This window comes from Zonotrichia albicollis, chromosome 13, assembly GCF_047830755.1.
Source record: "Zonotrichia albicollis isolate bZonAlb1 chromosome 13, bZonAlb1.hap1, whole genome shotgun sequence".
Taxonomy (NCBI): Eukaryota; Metazoa; Chordata; class Aves; order Passeriformes; family Passerellidae; genus Zonotrichia; species Zonotrichia albicollis.
This window is the reverse complement of record NC_133831.1, coordinates 11162643-11181269: the sequence shown is the minus strand read 5'-3', so window position 1 is coordinate 11181269 and position 18627 is coordinate 11162643. Positions and strand designations below refer to the sequence as shown.

Genomic DNA, 18627 nt, shown 5'->3' with positions numbered 1-18627 from the left:
GTGCCACCTCCAGCCCTTCCTGGGACACCTCCAGGGATGGGCACTGCAAACCCCCCTGGGCAGCCCCTGCCAAGGCCTGAGCCCCCTTTCCATGGGGAAATTCCTGGTGTGCCCACCCTGAGCCTGCCCTGGCCCAGCCTGAGGCCGTTCCCTCTGCTCCTGTCCTGTTCCCTGAGCACAGCCCGACCCCCCGGCTGTGCCCTCCTGGCAGGAGCTGTGCAGAGCCACAAGGGCCCCTGAGCCTCCTTTGCTCCAGGCTGAGCCCCTGCCCAGCCCTCAGGGATTCTCCAGCCCCTTGCCAGCTCTGTTCCCTGCCCTGGACACCCCCAGCCCCTCCATGTCCTTCCTGAATGGGGAGGCCCAGAACTGGACACAGCCCCGAGTGTGGCCTCAGCAGTGTCCCCAGTACACAGGACAGTCACTGCCCTGGTCCTGCTGGCCATGTTGTGCTTGCTACAAGCCAGGGTGCCCTTGGCCTTCTTGCACACCTGGACACAGCTGGACTCATTCATTTATCACTTAACTCATCCCCTTTGTTATTTAACAGCATTTTACATGCAGCCCAGTAGAACATGGCTCACTGAAGTGTACAAAAGCTTTGTAAAAATTACTCCTCCTACCAACTTCATGCGAATAAAGAACCTGCTATAAGCATCTTTTTTGTATTTTGTTCCTTAAATCTGAAATTTTGGGTTTAGTGGAGCCCTGCATGTGGCAGGAGGCATGTCTGGGCTGGCACTGCCCTGGATGCAGGGTACCCGTAGTCACAGCATGTCCCTGAGTGTGGATTATTGCCTGATGGAAGCCACAATTGTTGAAAACTGTGAAATGATAGCAATTCTGCATTTCTTTGTTGTATAAGCACATCCTGCAAATATGTGCCCCCTTGTTAAGGTATATCTGTTTCTCCTTTTGTAGCTTCATTCAGATATTGATTCTGGAGATGGAAACATTAAATACATTCTCTCAGGTGAAGGAGCAGGAATCATTTTTGTTATTGATGACAAATCAGGGAACATCCATGCAACCAAGACACTGGATCGGGAGGAGAGAGCTCAGTACACCCTGACAGCTCAGGCTGTGGACAGGAACACAAACAGACCTTTGGAACCCCCCTCTGAATTCATTGTCAAAGTTCAAGACATAAATGACAACCCGCCTGAGTTTCTCCATGAAAACTACCATGCCAATGTGCCCGAGAGATCAAATGTAGGTGAGTACTCAGAAGGGCACTGTCCTTGTGGAAGGTGCTGCACTCTCAGGATATCTTGGCTTTATTTCATTCCTATTGTCAAGGATTGAGGGAAGTAAAATTTACTTTCGTGTTCAGCCAGTGATTCACTTGATGTATTTAATCTGCAGCCCAAATCAAACCCTGCACAGCTCCTAACTGGTGGTCCTAGAATAGAACTATTTTTCCTCCTAGGAAGGAGCAGAAGAGTCCCCTGGAATTTATGGAGTGTGAATCCTCTGGGGTAAACACAAAGATCATTCCTTTGGCAGAGCTGTGTAATAAAGCTGGGAAGTTACTGCCTCACCAACTATTCCATTTTCATCTCCTGTTTGAGCTTGTGTCTGTCTCAGAGATTTCTACAGGAATTATTTGTCTGAAACTTACTGAGAAAAATGTAAAGGAAAACTCTATTGTTTTGCTGTCTAACGACAAAAGCAATATAAGGCTTAAACTACTGAGGGGAAAAACCATAACGGTGCAGGGTGACTGCTGACTTTTATATCTTTGCTGGTTAGAACATTAATCCACATCACAGCTGGTGACAGATCTGTTTGGATCATACAAGTATATTTTGTCATATAGAAATTGGAAAGTAATTTTGATTTTCATTTACCAAACATGGAAATAAAAAATTTTAGGAATAGCTCTGCTGTGTGTCTGAAAGCATCTCTGCATGATCCTTCCAGACGTGTTCGCCTCTGACTCTCCCTCCTGTGTTTGCTCTCCATTTTTAGGTACATCAGTTATTCAGGTAACAGCTTCAGATGCTGATGACCCTACCTATGGGAACAGTGCCAAATTGGTTTACAGTATCCTTGAAGGTCAGCCCTACTTCTCAGTGGAGGCTCAAACAGGTATTGTCAGACAGTTTATTTGAGTGGCACCTCATGACCAGAGTGCATCAATGAACTGCATGTACTGGCAGGGCACAGCTGCTGCTGTGTCTGAGCACATCTTCCTGCTCTGCTGCAGGCTGGTCTCCTGCATCTGCTGGAGCTCCTGCCCCAGAAAGCTGATGCTGTTTCTGGGTGTCCTGTGTGCTGTATGATTGAAAGGCTGTTTCTGTGCTCAGCTGTAATTCTGCAGGCCTGTCCTCTGGGTGGAATATTAGGGCTGCTTTCCTCACAACAATGCTCAGGGAAAGCAGAACCTCCACCATCACTGCAAATATTGCTGTGTTTATTGCACTCCAAATGCAGCAGCCAGGTTTTCATTAAATCTGTGTTTGACACCTTCCTCATGCCTGCAGGAATCATCCGAACTGCCCTTCCCAACATGGACAGAGAGGCCAAGGAGGAGTACCACGTGGTGATACAGGCCAAGGACATGGGAGGACACATGGGAGGCCTCTCAGGGACAACCAAAGTGACAATTACGCTTACAGATGTCAATGACAACCCACCAAAGTTTCCACAGAGTGAGTACCAACACAATCCTTCTCCCATCTCCTACCAGGACCCATGTTTGTCAAGTATCAGACACACCCAAGGTTTGAAGAAGCAATAACTGATGGATTATTGCACCACACATGAATAAAGAAGTTGTGGCTGGTAAAATATGTAACTTTAGTGTCTGGAATATTTGCTTCTTGTTGCAAAGTGAGACATTTTTAGGGCCAGCATTGAATTGCAAAGGTTTCTGACCCTACACTTCATTTATGAAGCTACTGGGCCATGCTGTATAACTTATATGAGCAGAGAGACCTATGTATATATTCCTCAAGACTCATAGTTACCATGACAAAGCAAACTAAATTTTGCACAATTACATTTTTAAATTGTTGAAGTGTATTAATGGAGGTCAAACTCAGCAATTTTTTTATACCTGAGCAATTTACTTTTCACATATAAAATTAATCAGGGCTGACATTACCAGACTCAGCCTTCACAGCTGGGTGGAAGTACATTAATGGGCCCACACATCTGTTGTGCAGCTCATCTCTGCATGGGTTTGGGGTTTTTTGGGTGCAGAGCAGACTCACTCAAAGCTGTCTCAGCCCACCGTGTTTCTCCTGTGAGCAGCCCTTCTGACCCTGGTGTGTCCTGGCCATGGCCATCCCCCTAACAGCTCTAACAGCTCCTCTTCCAGTGCTGCAGCTCCCTGACTCTCATGCAAGAGCTGAATGCAAAAATCTGTGTCTGCATTATTTACCCTTCAAAAAGAGAAGGATTAAATAATAAAAAATCAGCTTTTATGTACCTTACAAACAAGCCTTTTCCCTCCACATCATAACCTGGGACACCAAGATACAATATTTTGTTAACTCCATCAAATTATGGATTTTTTTCTATGAATTCAAGCCCCTTCACGGAGTGTTTTGCAAGAACATGTTAAATTATCAGAAACGTCCAAAAGCAGTTCCTCTACTTAATCATTCATCCCCAGGTTAAATCTGATTTGGGAATGTTTTGTAACTCAGAACCAGGGTTTAGCTGTCTGTATAAACAGCCAAATGACTGATATTTTCATTCTTATTTTCCTTTTTTCTGTTGTTGTTTTTTTTTGTTTTGTTTTTAATGTTCATTGCTCAAGCTGTTAATGAGTTATATGCTTAAATTTTGGGTTCTTTGTGACTGGAGTTAATGACCTATTTCAATGACGTGGCAATTGTTTTTATGGGTAATGAGCCAAGTCCCTGCCTGGTGTAAGTCTCCTAATGTTCCTAGGGTGCCCATGGAGCAAAGAAGAGCAATTACAAAGGGGAATAAATTAGATTATTTTATTTTGTTATCCCCCCTTTTTTTTTTTCCCTCCCCAGTTTATTACTGATGATGATGTGGCAGAAAATGCTGACATAGATTTATCTATTTAGGATCAGGTTATGTTATCTGAACTCTGGAAGTGGATGGAAAGTTCTGGAATCAGTAGTGCCTGAAGGACAACTGTTGTAGAGATATTTATCCAGGAACAGTGTTGCTCTTCCCTGGTGTTCCTGAATACCCAGGGAAACACCTGTGGGATGTTTGGGGATGGTTTTCCTATTGGAGCTTGCCATGGGAAAGCCATTTTTTCTTTGGCATGAAATCACACACAAATTGGTGCATACTCTCTGTGGTGTGAAATTTTAATAATCATAGTTGTTCTACATTCACACTCCAAATTCAAGCCATAGAAAGCAGCAGATTTATACTTTAGCCAGCACAGCAGACAGGATTTATCCAGTTCACTGTATCTAATTTATGGCTCTTGAATGAATGGGCAGAAATGAGAAACAGACATGAAGGTTTTACCATGAGTCATGTGAGAGAGTTTTCCTTCCATTTTTGTAACAACATCTCTGCTATCGATGGTAACCTTGATGCCACAACAATTGCTGCATTCTGGGTGCCTGGCTGTCCTTTTAAGCCCCTCCCTGAGCAGGGGGGTAACAGGGAGGAGGTCATGTTCTACACGTTGTCCATGTGGGTTAAGGTTTCACAGCTGACTTGCTGCTCAAAGCTCTTCAGAACACAACACAACACAACACAACACAACACAACACAACACAACACAACACAACACAACAACACAACATTCCTCCACGGGGGTGACAATGCCAAAAATCACTGTGTTTATTGGAACTCCCGAGTTCAAAGAGTAAAGACCCAAGTGGGGAGCCCCTGCTCACTCGGGGCACACGCCTGTTCTCCCTGTGCTCCCTGGCCCAGGTGTGTACCAGATGTCAGTGTCGGAAGCAGCTGTCCCAGGAGAGGAAGTGGGGAGAGTGAAGGCCAAAGATCCTGACATTGGGGAGAATGGCTTGGTGGCTTACAGCATCATCGATGGAGATGGCATGGACATGTTTGAAATCACCACAGATTATGAGACTCAGGAAGGGGTTGTGAAGCTTAAGAAGGTGAGTGATGCCTACTGCTATGTAGTGTTTTTTGCTGGCAGAATATTTGGTAACAATGGATTACCACCTAAGTTAAAATATTACTAAATGCAAATTTCGCTTAATTAATTTTTCAAGGTGTGATTAACTCTTAATATTCCATTTCCCCATTAGCTGAATTGGAATGGAAGAAAATAACCAAGAAGAGTTACATAAATACTGTACAGTGGATTAATTGCACAAACTAAATGAATTCATAATAAAAAGTCACGGTAAAATACGATGCCATCAGCTTCATTGTTAATGAAGTTTTGCCTAGTGCTGATAAGTAGCAGACATTCACTGTTGCTTTATGTTCAGTCTGAAAAGCCTCATACCCTATAGTTTGAATTCTTCAGCTGTGCATTGTCCACAAGAGTGTTCTGAAGGAGTCACAGGCTATGGGAAAAGCAGCAGAGGGCATTTCACACACAGCCCGTCAGCGGGAGCTTTGAAAGTGTTATCAAATCAATTTTAAATTGCAAATTACAGAACATAAATCTTATTATTATGGAAGCATTATCATTTTGCCTTTTGTATCTTTGAGCTATTTATCTCTCTTGAAGATAATCAGAAATCAAAGGGGAAGGCCTGGTCAACTTCTGGTCAACCCTGCCCTGCCCTTTAGGGCAGACCATCAGGAAGGGACCCAGAGGTCTCCTCCACTCAAAACTGCCCTGGTTTGATTTCTGTCTCTGTTCTAGAGGTGGGAGTGGATTTTTTGTGTGTTTTGAAATGTAGGTGAGCTGTCACTCCCCTCTACTGGTGTTAACATACTTTGTGAATTGTGATTGGCACCTGTGTGATCATTTTGAGGTGCAACCCTGCAGCCGCTTCATGCCAGTGCAGGTACAGAGGTGCTGTGGCTTTGAACAGGCTCTCAAAAGGACTTGTCCCATGGGGCATTATTCCACCTCCCTTTTGGAAAGTGTTATGAGTTTTCTGTGCTGGAAAGAACTGCAGGAATGAAAGCACTCCAAACCAGCTTTGTATTTTCTCCACTACCTAAATAATTTAACTCATCAGTATGCTATCTCATGGTGCACCCAGGAGCACTTGAAACCACATCCACGTGGAATGCCTGCCAACCTGGATAAAGCCAGGCCTCTTGTGGGAGCCCCTTTCCCATCTCTTGCACTTTTGTGCTGCCTAGAAGGCTGGATGGAGACAAAATTCACATTTCCAGTACAGCTGATTTCCTTAGTGATACAGCAAGCAAAGACAAGACCAAGACCCTGTCATATTTTGAGTGCCTTTCTATGCTGCTCCATACATAGAATGTAGCTCCTTCCATTTGAGTCTTTATGTTTTTAAATACACACATTTCAGTCCAAGCTCGTTGACAGACGCTCACCTTTGTTTGATGTCATTGAACACTGGGGCGCTGCCTGCTGCTCTTACAGCCTGGTGTCCCTGACAATGGAATGCACTGTCCTCTTGTTTCTCACAGACCTTAGATTATGAAACCAAAAAGTCCTACAGCCTGAAGGTGGAGGCAGCCAATGTCCACATTGACCCCAAGTTCATCAGCAACGGGCCCTTCAAGGACACGGTGACAGTGAAAATAGCAGTGGAAGATGCGGATGAGCCACCAGTGTTTTTGAAGCCGAGTTACATTTTCGAAGTACAGGAGAATGCAGCATCTGGTACTGTGGTTGGAAAAGTACATGCCAAAGACCCGGATGCTGCCAACAGTGCTATAAGGTTTGCTGGATTTCCTGTTTCCTTCTGAGCATTAGCTTGTGGAATTGTTAGGCGAGTTCTGAAGACAGTGTGACAGATCTACAGACACCCAGAATATTGAAAATTTAACCATCCAGCATTGTTTATGTGCCTGTTCCACAAGCTGCCAGTTTCTCAAAGCCTGTATCATACTATAACTATGTCTAATTCAAAGATACTTAAGGGCATCTTTGGTAGACTCTATTCTAAATTAAATTTTCCACAAATATCTTGTGCTGTTATCACAGTATGGATTTTTCTCATCATATCAAAGTCTAAGATGTAGATTAGGGATTGGGCTGGGTAATTGTTAAGTGTTAATTATTAAAGACAAGCCCACACAGACCCCTACTTTCTGCAGTTATCTTGGATCAGCTTGGAATCACAGACCCATGGAATAGTTTGGCCTGGAAGGATCTTAAGGTTCATCCATTTCCATGCCTGCCATGGCAGGGACACTCCCACTGTCCCAGGCTGCTCCAGCCCCAGTGTCCAGCCTGGCCTTGGGCACTGCCAGGGATCCAGGGGCAGCCCCAGCTGCTCTGGGCACCCTGTGCCAGGGCCTGCCCACCCTCAGAGGAAAGAATTCTTATATTATAATAGCTTTCTATTAATTTAATTTTATTTGCCATGTTCTCAGTGTAACTTAAATAATGAAGACCTCTTTTGTGGGTATACTTAACATTTCAAAGAATTTTAACATGAAGTTATGAAAGTCAGGGTTGTATAAAGCTGTACAAATGTGCAGAGAGTGGATAATAGCTGATAAATTGGTATGATCAATTAATATTCCAAGTAAACCAAAGATTGGAAGACTTAAAAGATCATCAAGATTCATATGAAACAGAAGAGAAAAATATCTCAGTAGATATTTTTATCATATTTTATAAGAGAAGAAAATTAAGAATATATTACAGCTTTGATATAGAGACTTCAAAGACCAGCATTTTCACTTATTACAAACATTCTGATGTCCTGTTTTTCTAAATGTAGAAAACAACCAGGTGATTCTCCTTTTAAAGAACACATATTGTCCTTTTGACAATGATGTTGAGGACAACAATAGGGGTACTACTTACAATTAATTAGAAATAAAAATTATATAGAACAAATCTTGGTGCATGAAACTCCTAAGTCCTTCTTTACTCTAATTACTGGCTTTCAATCTTCTTTAGATATTCAATTGATCGACACACCGACCTTGAAAGATATTTTGTTATTAATGCAGAAGATGGCAATATCAAGACAATAAAGACTTTGGATAGGGAAGAAATGGCTTGGCATAATATCTCTGTCTTTGCAGTTGAAGTCCGTGAGTATTTCACTGAGCTGTTTGAGAATCAGTGGTACGAATCTGTAATCCTCCAATTGTCTCAGTTTGATAAACTGCAAGAAATCTCAGCAGAATTACATCAGCATATTTGATCTTTCCTTGGATGCAGCTGGGGATTTGTTTGTTTTGAGGGGTTTTCCTGCTTCTGTCTCATGTCAGTGTTGCCTCTCCCGCAGACAAACAGCACCAGGAAACCAAAGTTCCCGTTGCAATCAAGGTTGTTGATGTCAATGACAACGCTCCCAAGTTTGCGGCTGCCTACGAAGCCTTCGTGTGTGAGAATGCCCGAAGCAACCAGGTATGGCCTGCCCAGCACCTCCTGTGCCCAGCACCTTGTTTTCACCACTTCCTTGTTTTCACCACCTCCTTGTTTTCAGCGCCTCCCTCTGCCCACCATCCTCCCCTGCTCCACCTTCCCTGTGCCCACCACCTTCCTCTGCCCGCTGTTTTGTGCCCACCATCTTCCTGTTCCAGCCACCTTCCTGTGCCAAACACCTTCACTGTTCCCCCCACCTTCCTTGTTCCCCCCACCTCCCTGCACACACAGCTCTTCCCTCAGGCATTAGCCCAGGTTTGTCCTGTCAGCTCCAATGAGAGGGAATAAATGAACTTTTGTTTTGAGGTTTTGACCAGAAAGCCTTGAGCACCCAGAAAGGCACTTTGTTTCTGAACTGCTATCAGCAGTTATCCAGTGCTTTGTGTATGGAGTGGGATTGGTGTTGGCTGGGAGAACCCACTAGCACAGGGCCAGTGGAGCTGGGGGCAGCTTTCCCAGTTGTGAGACTGGTTTGGATATTACAGAAATGGTCAGTGTCTTATGGGAAGAATCGTAGTGCAGTGCCTGTAGAGTCTAGCCAACAATTTATTTCTGGCAGTCTGTGAGGAAGAGGGGTTAGGATCATAGAAAAATACAGTTCTGCACATGGTCTGTGCCTCTGCAGTCAGCGTGGAAGCTTAAAAGAGACTTTCTCATCTGCTGAGTTTTCTGCAGAATTTTATTTAATCTGTTGTGTTACTATTAACACATATTTGTGTGCAAGAATGTTGAAGATATGTGCTTTTACAGCTGTAATTCTGGGGTGGTTAATGCAATAGTAATTAAAGATTGCCTGTTGTAGTTTGGAGTCAGCTCTGTGTTTCTACTTGCTTATATTTGAATTTGAGGGGGGTTCTGCTATTTTACAATTCTTACTCAAGGACTGTCTCAGAATGCTGCCTGTGTGTGATATACCCAGAGAAGGAGCTGTTTGTTTACAGAGTGCTTTTCTTTTACAGCAATTTATTACAATTAGTGCTGATGACAAGGATGACTCGGCCAATGGACCAAGATTTATCTTCAGTTTACCACCTGAAATTATTCATAATCCAAATTTTACACTCAGAGACAACAGAGGTTTGTGTGAAGATTCCCACTCTACCAGAATCCAAAGAAATGACAAAGTAGAACTAATGGCCAATGTAATGTCATGTAACAGCATTGTCATTAACTTTGGCAGAGTGTCTTTCTCCAAGATTTAGGGGAGGAAAGCAAAAGCATACAGCTAAAATGCAAGGATGTTCTTGGGAAAGTGGGATGTTTGTTAACTCACTTGAATTTTCTTGAATGCATATTATAAATTACATAATAATACCCAATAGGAAGAATCCACTGCCGTTTTGTCTCCCAGGAAGAGGATAGAAACCCTGCCAAACACTCAGTAAATGGAATTGGCAGAGCTCCTTGAATTAGACAAACCTAAAATTAGCTGAGACAGCATAAATTATTAGGTTGCTTGTATTTGTTCACCACTGTGCCTGCCAGCTTTTGTAAATTATGGATCACAAGAGACGTGGGCTAGATTCCCAATGGAATCAAATCACTGCCCAGTGCAGGAAATAAATCAGGGATTTGTGCTGTGGAACATACCTGCGCTGGCTGTCTCAGGATCTGCATATCCTGATCCCTTTGTCAGTTTCATATTCACAAAATAAAGTAGAGCTTTGCATTCAGATTGATGGCAAGATGTAAGAAATTTGTAAGCAAAAAGTGTCAGGCCTAGGTGAATGTCAAAATTCAATTGATCACAATATAATAACATCAGTAACCTGGACTTGCCAGAGGCTGAGGGAGCAGAGGAAGTGGGCAAACTGAAAAAAAAAAGGTCCAGCCATTATGTATTTATTCCATTTATTTAATTATATTTGGATTCTTTTTTTTTTTCATTTTCAAATGTTCATTTTTTATTTCCCTTCACAGGGAAAAAAACTGTTTCAGCTTCTAAGGAGTTGGTTTTGATTAGTAAGCTTTAATGTTTGAAGGAAACTTGACTGTTTTCTGAAAAGTCAAACTTGGTTGAACTGGCTTAAATAATGAATCCAAGAGTGCCAGAAATACAAAAGGCAACACAATCCAGATACATGATTTCAGTAAAAACTGCTCTGTTGAGGCACACTTTATATCTCTCTCCTCATCTGAAGGGAGTGTAATTATCATCAGAGTTCCCAAACAAAATCTCTGTTATTCCTGACTGATCAAAGTAATACTGTTGCCTGGTGCTTGACACTTGTACATACATAAGCAATTCATAAAGGAGCCAGTGCAGGGCATATATTTATTCTCTTTAAAGTAGTAAAACACAAGTTTTGAAAAATTCATGAGTGTATTTTTAGAAGGGAGTAAATAAGCATGTATTCTTTGCTTGAGACCCGTAGACCAAGGCTTGCTATAAAATACATTTTATGGTCGCTACATCAAACTGAAATTAGATTAGATTTTATAATCTAGCAGAGGAAGCACAGCTCAGAGTGGAGATACTCTGAGTGGTCTTGTGGTTCCTGACTCCAGCCAATCCCGCTCATCCTTCATTGCCACTTGCAGCAAAATTTGTTACTGACAAAATTAACTCAGATAGAATGTGTTGTAGTTGAAATTATGATGTCAGTTTAATGTAAGGTTTCTACCTGACAATAATGCAAAAGGTTATTTCAAGAAGATAGTATTGAGGGATTGAATCTTCCCATATAATTTTCTTTTTGGGAAATGAATAGTCTGAGGAAATTAATTTATTTCCATCCTTTCTTTCCCTCATTTTTTTTCACTCCTCAGTGCAATTATGTTATTAATTTACATATTCTTGTGAGTTTTTTAAAGTAAGTTATACTAGAACAAAATAAAAAATTAAAATTCTGTGTACTCCCATATAAAGAAACTTCTTAGGGAGAATGTGTTACCATTTGCAAGTCAAATAATGTCCATGGTCATTCAAAGTTGTTTTTACAGTTATAAGTCAGAGTATTCTATAAGCCATGCCACAGCTTTCAGAGGGAATTGCTACTTTCAGAGAAAAATGGCTTTATTAACTGTGGAGAACAGTTAATGAAAACTCCAGTGTTTGGGCCTATTACAGAACTTTAAAGTGCATACAGTCTCATAATTATCATTTAATAGAGTTTCTTTTTACCAGCTCCTGAAAGTAATCACATATTGCAGTAATCCAAAAAAGCATAATCACATTCTACATCCTATTAATAGCCCACTGTGTTACCAAGTCTTCATCTGAGCCCATCTCCCATAGAAAACATGAGATAATGGCTTAGCCCACGCTGGGATAAAACACAGAATTACTTTTGCACTGTTTCCTTATATTATAGCTCATAAACAAACAGCACTGTCTGCCCGGGCTCTGCTCAGTTCTGCTCCCACTGAATTCAGGCCTTCGAAGCAGCAGCAGAGGCTCGTGGCACTTCACAGCAGAGGCAGATTTTGAGTAAATGGATTTCCTGCTTTTGACCCTGCTGGGTCCTGTGCTGAGATGCCCTTTCCTTGGGCTCCCTCAGCACAGCATTACTGGAATGGCTGTAGTCCCAAATTCACAGGTTAGAGCTTTACAGAGCCTGAAATTAAACTTGTGAGCCCCCGAAAATCAGTGACCAGAGTCCACTTTTTAAATTCAAACATGTGCTTCACACTTTTTCAACAAGAAAATATTGAAACAGACAATCAAGTCACAGGATTTTGTCATGGATTACCCACAGTGATTGCCACTCCTGGTAAAGTAAGGATTTTAGACAGCTGGACCCCTGAAATTGTTTCATTTTCTGGCTGAATCAGCACTCACACCTGATACAGGTGATAAAGTTCACACTGCAGTCAGCTCCTGTAATCTAGAATCCTCCTTACACAATCTATGTGTTAACAAGCCCCAAAAACTAAGCTACATTTGCCTATGCACACAGGAAAAATTGGAAATATCAATAAGATCACCAGCGAAAAATCAAAGGTCAGAGAGATCAGTATAGGTATCACCAAGAAATAATGCAATTTTAGCTTCTAAATGTAAAGATTTCATGGAGAACACAGGGAATCTTCACTTGTAACATCTTTGAATATTGGATAGCCAAGGCAATAGTCGCTGGAAAAATGTGATATATTTTGGGAATGGCCTTGAGATGACTGTTCTTTTCCTTCTTGTGTTGACCCCCGTTGTGTTAATTAGGACTGACAGTCAAGTGGCTCCCATATGTGTTAAGTAATAGTTTTAAGCTGGTATTGACATTTAATTTCTGTTGGCTTAAAAAATGCCATTTTACCAGGATTAGAGTTCTACTCCTGGGCCTTGAAAATAATAAAAAAGCAAGGATGAGAATATTAGCTAGGATTATATGTTATCTTTTATCTAGGTAAGAAAGGAGGGGTTTTTTTCCTATAATGGATATTATGTTTCTTCTAAATGTGAGAAGTGAACATAAACAGTAGAAGTTTATAAAATGACCTTTTAAGCTTGATGTATTGTATTTCTTTTTAAACTTTAGTCAGGCATGTTGATTGGATTTTTCTTTTTAAAAATTTATGTTAAACCAAAAATCGCTTCCCATTAAAACAGATAGATCAGCCATTGGATCAAAATCAGTTTTGTTTAGTGTAAGTGACTGCAGTGGACCAGGCCAGTGTGCATAACAGCTAAATAATTTGCCATCCTTTTCTTATTTTAAATTAGGAATACTATTTCAGCCAACAAAAGGTAAGAAAAATAAAATCTGTGATAAAAAATGCATAGCCAAAGACTATATATACTAATATATGGTATTGGCATTCCTTACACATTGCCTTGGCAGCCTCGAGGCAGCTGTAGCTCAGCCCCCCTGTTTTTAGTTCAAGTTAGCTGATAGGTTAATAGATATTAGATGTTGCATTCCTATTTGTACCAAATTGTTACGAGCCCATTAAAGTCCTGAAATAAGGCTTTTGTCATGCAGACATTGATATCACCAAGGTCCCGTAAAAAATTGTGCCTCAAAGTTTAAATGTCATGTAAACATTCAGGAGATTAGAAGGACTCTGAGGGAGACACCTCCAACAGGCACAAGTGATAAACAATCAGATCTTTATCAGTGTCTCTGTCCTTAGCAAATGTGACATTGTGCAAAGGAGAAGTTAACAAGCTCCTTTCTACCCAGCCGTTTTTTTTGTGAGACTCAGCACCAGAAAGCAGCAGTTGTGTCAAGCCCAGGTGGCCATTCAGGGCACTAGGGGTGCGGCTGGCAGGACAGGGGCAGGTATGGGGGATGGATTCATTTGCTGTGTAACAAACAGCTCCTACCTTAAATATTCATCATTTCTGGTGAAGTTCCTGGGAGAGTCAAGCAGTGCAATCCTCCTCATCCCATAGATTGACCAAATCTGGGGGCAGTTTCAGACCTTGTCCTACATCGAGGGCACTGCCTGCAAGGGGGGAGGTTAATGCAAGGCAAGAACACTTCTCTTCAGGTATAATTTATTCACAGATTTCCATGGAAATCACAGTGATTAGATCATTAGGAGAGGTTTTATGGTTTGCATTATTAAATTCTGGGATTTATGCTGACTCTTCAACAGGAAAACAATTAATCTGCAGAAGCCTGAGGCAGCAGTAAAGTGGGTACCTTAGGAGGTGAATAGCCCTCCCTCAGAAGATAAAGAACTGCTCTTTTCCCCCTCCCTTTCTGTTATACAGTGAAAAATAAAGAACATAGCAAGCCAGGAAAGGTTGTATGGAATAAATCTTCAATATAAACTGGCTTTTGAAGGTCTGAAAACTGTGGATGTGATTGCTTCACTTTATTTACTTTGGGATGTTTACAACTGTTATAAACTTTGGTTTAGGCTGAGCTGAGAGACAGAGGAGGGGCGCAACAAGGGAGCCCTGTTGGTGTTCTGAGAGCAGGAAGCACAGGCAGCCTCAGCCCAGAGTGTCATCTCACACTGTCCCCTTTCCAAGGCTCTAGCCAGAGGAAGTATGCAGGACCATCCAAAATGTCCTGCACCATGGCAGGTCACCTCTCGTGAGGGCAATGGGAACAGAGTTACAGAAATACTGCCAGGAGTTGGACTCATGGACCCCTGTGGGTCCCTTCCAACTCAGGGCATTTTGAGTCTGTGATTTAACTCTTCCTCACATCCACATGATTCAAAATGTGACCAGACATACTGTGCATGTATGATCAAGCTCTCTGAATTATGGCTTTGGAAGTTTGGGTGAAAACCAGATTCTGATAAAACAATGTCACCTTCAGCATTCCTTGCTGAAAAAACAAGGCTCAAATTTGCTCATACACAGCAAATATGGGTTTTTGTTTTGATGGGAGTCTCATTATCAGAGCCCATTTGGGGACAGCATCTACCACGCTTTTAGATGTGACTCCAAGAACTCATAAGGGAGATAGGGGTTTTACCCCTCCATTGAAAGCTTTAATTCTGGAGAGACACTAAAACTGGATCAGACAGCAATAAGAAGGTCCAGCCATTTGGGTGGTTGAAAAAATATTGTGAATTTCTCAGAAAGTTACAGATACTAAAAGGCGCTATCAGACAGAGATTATCTGTGTTGCTTGTGTTAATTAAAGAATTAAAGCTGAGTGTGGTGCTATATGAATTAAATACAATCTGTAATTGCTCTTAGGTCATTACAAAGGCAGCACTTTCTGCTGGTTTATTGTAGAAATGACGCTAAAGCCCCAGAAAATTGAGAGCCTTTGCAGCGAGATAATTTCCTTTTCAATATTGGCTAAGAGCGTGACTGTGAAAGAATTAACAATGACCCTCTCTCTTCTCCAACCAGATAACACAGCGAGTGTGCTGGTCAGGCGGGAAGGGTTCAGCCGGCAGAAGCAGGATTTGTACCTCCTCCCCATCGTAATCAGCGACGGCGGCGTGCCCCCGCTGAGCAGCACCAATACGCTGAGCATCCGCGTGTGCGGCTGCGACGGCAGCGGCTCCCTGCTCTCCTGCAACGCCGAGGCCTACGTGCTCAACGCGGGGCTCAGCACCGGCGCCCTCATCGCCATCCTGGCCTGCATCGTCATTCTCCTAGGTGAAAAATGCTCCTTCCGTGCTGCTGCTCTGGGCTTGCGTTAGAAAAGTAATCCTGCCCTCAGCTCCAAGATGGAGAAATGAATCTGAGTTTTTTAGCTTTTTATTTTTATAGGGAGTGCTGATCTGCCTGGCTGTGAAAGGCTTTGGGCTGAGCTCAGGGTGGCCTTGCAGGGCCTGAAGGAGCCCCAGGAAAGATGGAGAGAGACAATTGACAAGGGCTGCAGGGACAGGAGCCAGGGAATGGCTCCCAGAGCCAGAGGGCAGGGCTGGATGGGATCTTGGGAATGAGGAATTGTTCCTGGCAGTGCCCAAGGCCAGGTTGGACATTGGGGCTTGGAGCAGCCTGGGACAGTGGAAGGCCCTTGGCAGAGGGCGGCAGTGGGTGAGCTTTATGGTCTCTTCCATCCTAAACCATTCTGGGCTTCTGTGATATCTTCAATAACAAACACCAATGGATTTGTGTAGATGTGCTCAGAGAATGTTGTCCCGTGGCCTAATGCCAGCTAATCAGGGACACTGCTTAAAGGAGGTCATGACATACAGTTCTAAGTTTTGTGTTCTTCCCTGGTTGACAAGTTCCTTATTGAGGTCAGCCAGGATTAATGGCCCCTGACAGCTATTTCCCTCAAACCCATCTTGTGTTGAAACCAGATGAGTGACTTGGAAGACCTGCTTTTAAGAAATTGCTGTGAAATGTTTCCTGATGATTTTGAAAAAAATTACACAATATTTTCTAATTTCCCTGCAATATTTTATAGTGTTTCTTTTTTTTTCCAGATATTTTATTTTATAGAAATTTGAAGTGAGAATGCAAAACAAACACATCTTTGAAGGTGTTGCTTAAAAAAATTCCATTTTAATGGAAATGACACACTGGAACTAGTTAAGCTTTGGGCATACAGGAGAGGATAAAGATTAATCTTTGTTTTGCTGCAGATATTCATGTGCTTGGGCTGCTCAAAGGCAGTGTCACAGTACTCTGCAGCACTTGAGGCCCCACAAACACTTCCCTTGAATTAGTGTTGCAGTAATGAGCAATTAGTAAGAGCACTGGCATGCAGCTCAGACAGAAAGCCTCAGATCAGTGTGTTTAGTTCTGTGTACAAACATCTCTGCTTTTACCTAGCAAGGAGCACTAAAATTGCAGAAGTTTGCAACAATCCAACAGAAAAGCCAAGGGCTCGGGGACGCAATAATTACTTACAAAGGCGCTGCTGTTTGACAGCGCAGTCTAACCTATGTTTTGTTTTCCCAGTCATCGTGGTGCTGTTCGTGACCCTGAAGAGGCAGAAGAAGGAGCCGCTGATCGTGTTTGAGGAGGAAGACGTGCGGGAGAACATCATCACGTACGACGACGAGGGCGGCGGCGAGGAGGACACGGAGGCGTTCGACATCGCCACGCTGCAGAACCCCGACGGCATCAATGGCTTCATCCCGCGCAAGGACATCAAGCCCGAGTACCAGTACCTGCCCAGGCCAGGGCTGCGGCCCGCGCCAAACAGCGTGGACGTGGACGATTTCATCAACACCAGGATACAGGAGGCCGACAACGACCCCACTGCCCCTCCCTATGACTCCATCCAGATCTATGGCTACGAGGGCAGGGGCTCCGTGGCTGGGTCCCTCAGCTCCTTGGAGTCAGCAACAACAGATTCTGACTTGGACTACGACTATCTACAAAACTGGGGACCTCGATTTAAGAAACTTGCAGACTTGTATGGCTCCAAAGACACTTTTGATGACGATTCTTAACAATAAAGTTTAAGATTTGGCCTTAAGAACTGTGTCCGAAGTTCTGAAGAATCCAGAGGAAATGTAAGCAGGTATTTTTTTAAAAATCAAGAAAAATCTCATTTAAACATTTAAGTTTGACAGAGAGGATTCCTTTGATGAAAAAGGACATGAAAGTGGTAAATACTGTGAAGTACCTTTTCCTACAAAAGGCAAATCTGGAAGCTGGCTGCCAGCTTCACTGAAGGAAAAAACCCACTTAAGATATGAGAAATATTTAAATGAAGGAAAATGCTAAAAGCAAACCTACAAATAAGGGAAATCTTTTACGTGTTATGAACATCTAAATCTTTTATTTCAAAGAAGCTTCCACAAATTAGAAAAGATAACAGTTCTGAGCTGTAATTTCGCCTTAAACTATGGACACTCTATATGGTAGTGCGTTTTTAAACTTGAAATATATAATATTCAGCCAGCTTAAACCCATATGATGTATGTACAGTACAATGTACAATTATTATGTCTCTTGAGCATCAAACTTGTTACTGCTGATTCTTGTAAATCTTTTTGCTTATTCTTTCATCTTAAACTAATACGTGCCAGATATAAAAACTCTGTCTTGTTCGGTGGGAGGCACCCTATTTCTATGTCATTTTTAATGTATCTATTTGTACAATTTTAAAATTCTTATTTTAGTATACATACAAATATCAGTATTCTGACATGTAAGAAATGTTACAGCATCACACTTATATTTTATGAACATTGTACTGTTGCTTTAATATGTGCTTCAATATAAGAAGCAGACTTTGAAATAAACTGATTCTTTTTTAATTCTTGTTCTGGTTATTAAGCATATAAGGAAAAACATAGTGTTTCTAATGTCCCATTTATAGTTCTGACTAATTTACTACAATTGTGACCTTTTAATAGCCTTATTTATTATGTGTTTGTAGTTGGTTTGTTGCCTTGTTAAGTGATTATTTAAAAATCAAGTACATTTTACAAATGTTTTTTAGATTAAAACAAATGTAACGTCTGGTGAACATTTTGTACCCTCTCTATCTACAGCTTGTGGCTGCTCCCAGAACACAGTAAGAATCATCATATAGTCCTACTGTGTTTTCTGGATTAAATTAAGTGTAATATTTTTCAATATTTCCCATGTAATAGCATTTATCATATATCTTAGAGATTCCCAAGGCTTCATCAGTTTTTGGGTGGACGGGAGTACTCTGTGCTTACATTTTACTCCAGCCCTGTGAGTTTCCGTATCTGTGCTGAGCTTCTGCAGGTTCTAGAGACTGAAATCTGACCCAGTTTAGCTGTGACTTCCCTAAGGACTCTTCTACCTGAATTACCTTACCTGAGTAGTAATTAATATTCTGGTACTTAATTCCTATTTTTCCTTTGGCTTTTTTTTT

General features: G+C 42.0%; 1 protein-coding gene across 5 annotated transcripts in view; it reads left to right on the top strand.

The window, feature by feature from the left end:
• Positions 1-18314, top strand: part of CDH11 (cadherin 11) — an 84404-nt gene extending 66090 nt beyond the window's left edge. For all 5 annotated transcript variants that reach the window (XM_074551023.1, XM_074551026.1, XM_074551022.1 and 2 more), the window contains 10 exons: positions 919-1213; positions 1969-2088; positions 2484-2651; positions 4882-5069; positions 6538-6791; positions 7985-8121; positions 8319-8440; positions 9418-9535; positions 15219-15470; positions 16728-18314. In XM_074551023.1, the coding sequence (XP_074407124.1) occupies positions 919-1213; positions 1969-2088; positions 2484-2651; positions 4882-5069; positions 6538-6791; positions 7985-8121; positions 8319-8440; positions 9418-9535; positions 15219-15470; positions 16728-17224 (2151 nt within the window). In that variant the 3' untranslated portion in view covers positions 17225-18314. The remainder of the gene's footprint in view (positions 1-918; positions 1214-1968; positions 2089-2483; positions 2652-4881; positions 5070-6537; positions 6792-7984; positions 8122-8318; positions 8441-9417; positions 9536-15218; positions 15471-16727) is intronic.
• The last annotated feature ends 313 nt before the right edge of the window (positions 18315-18627 follow it).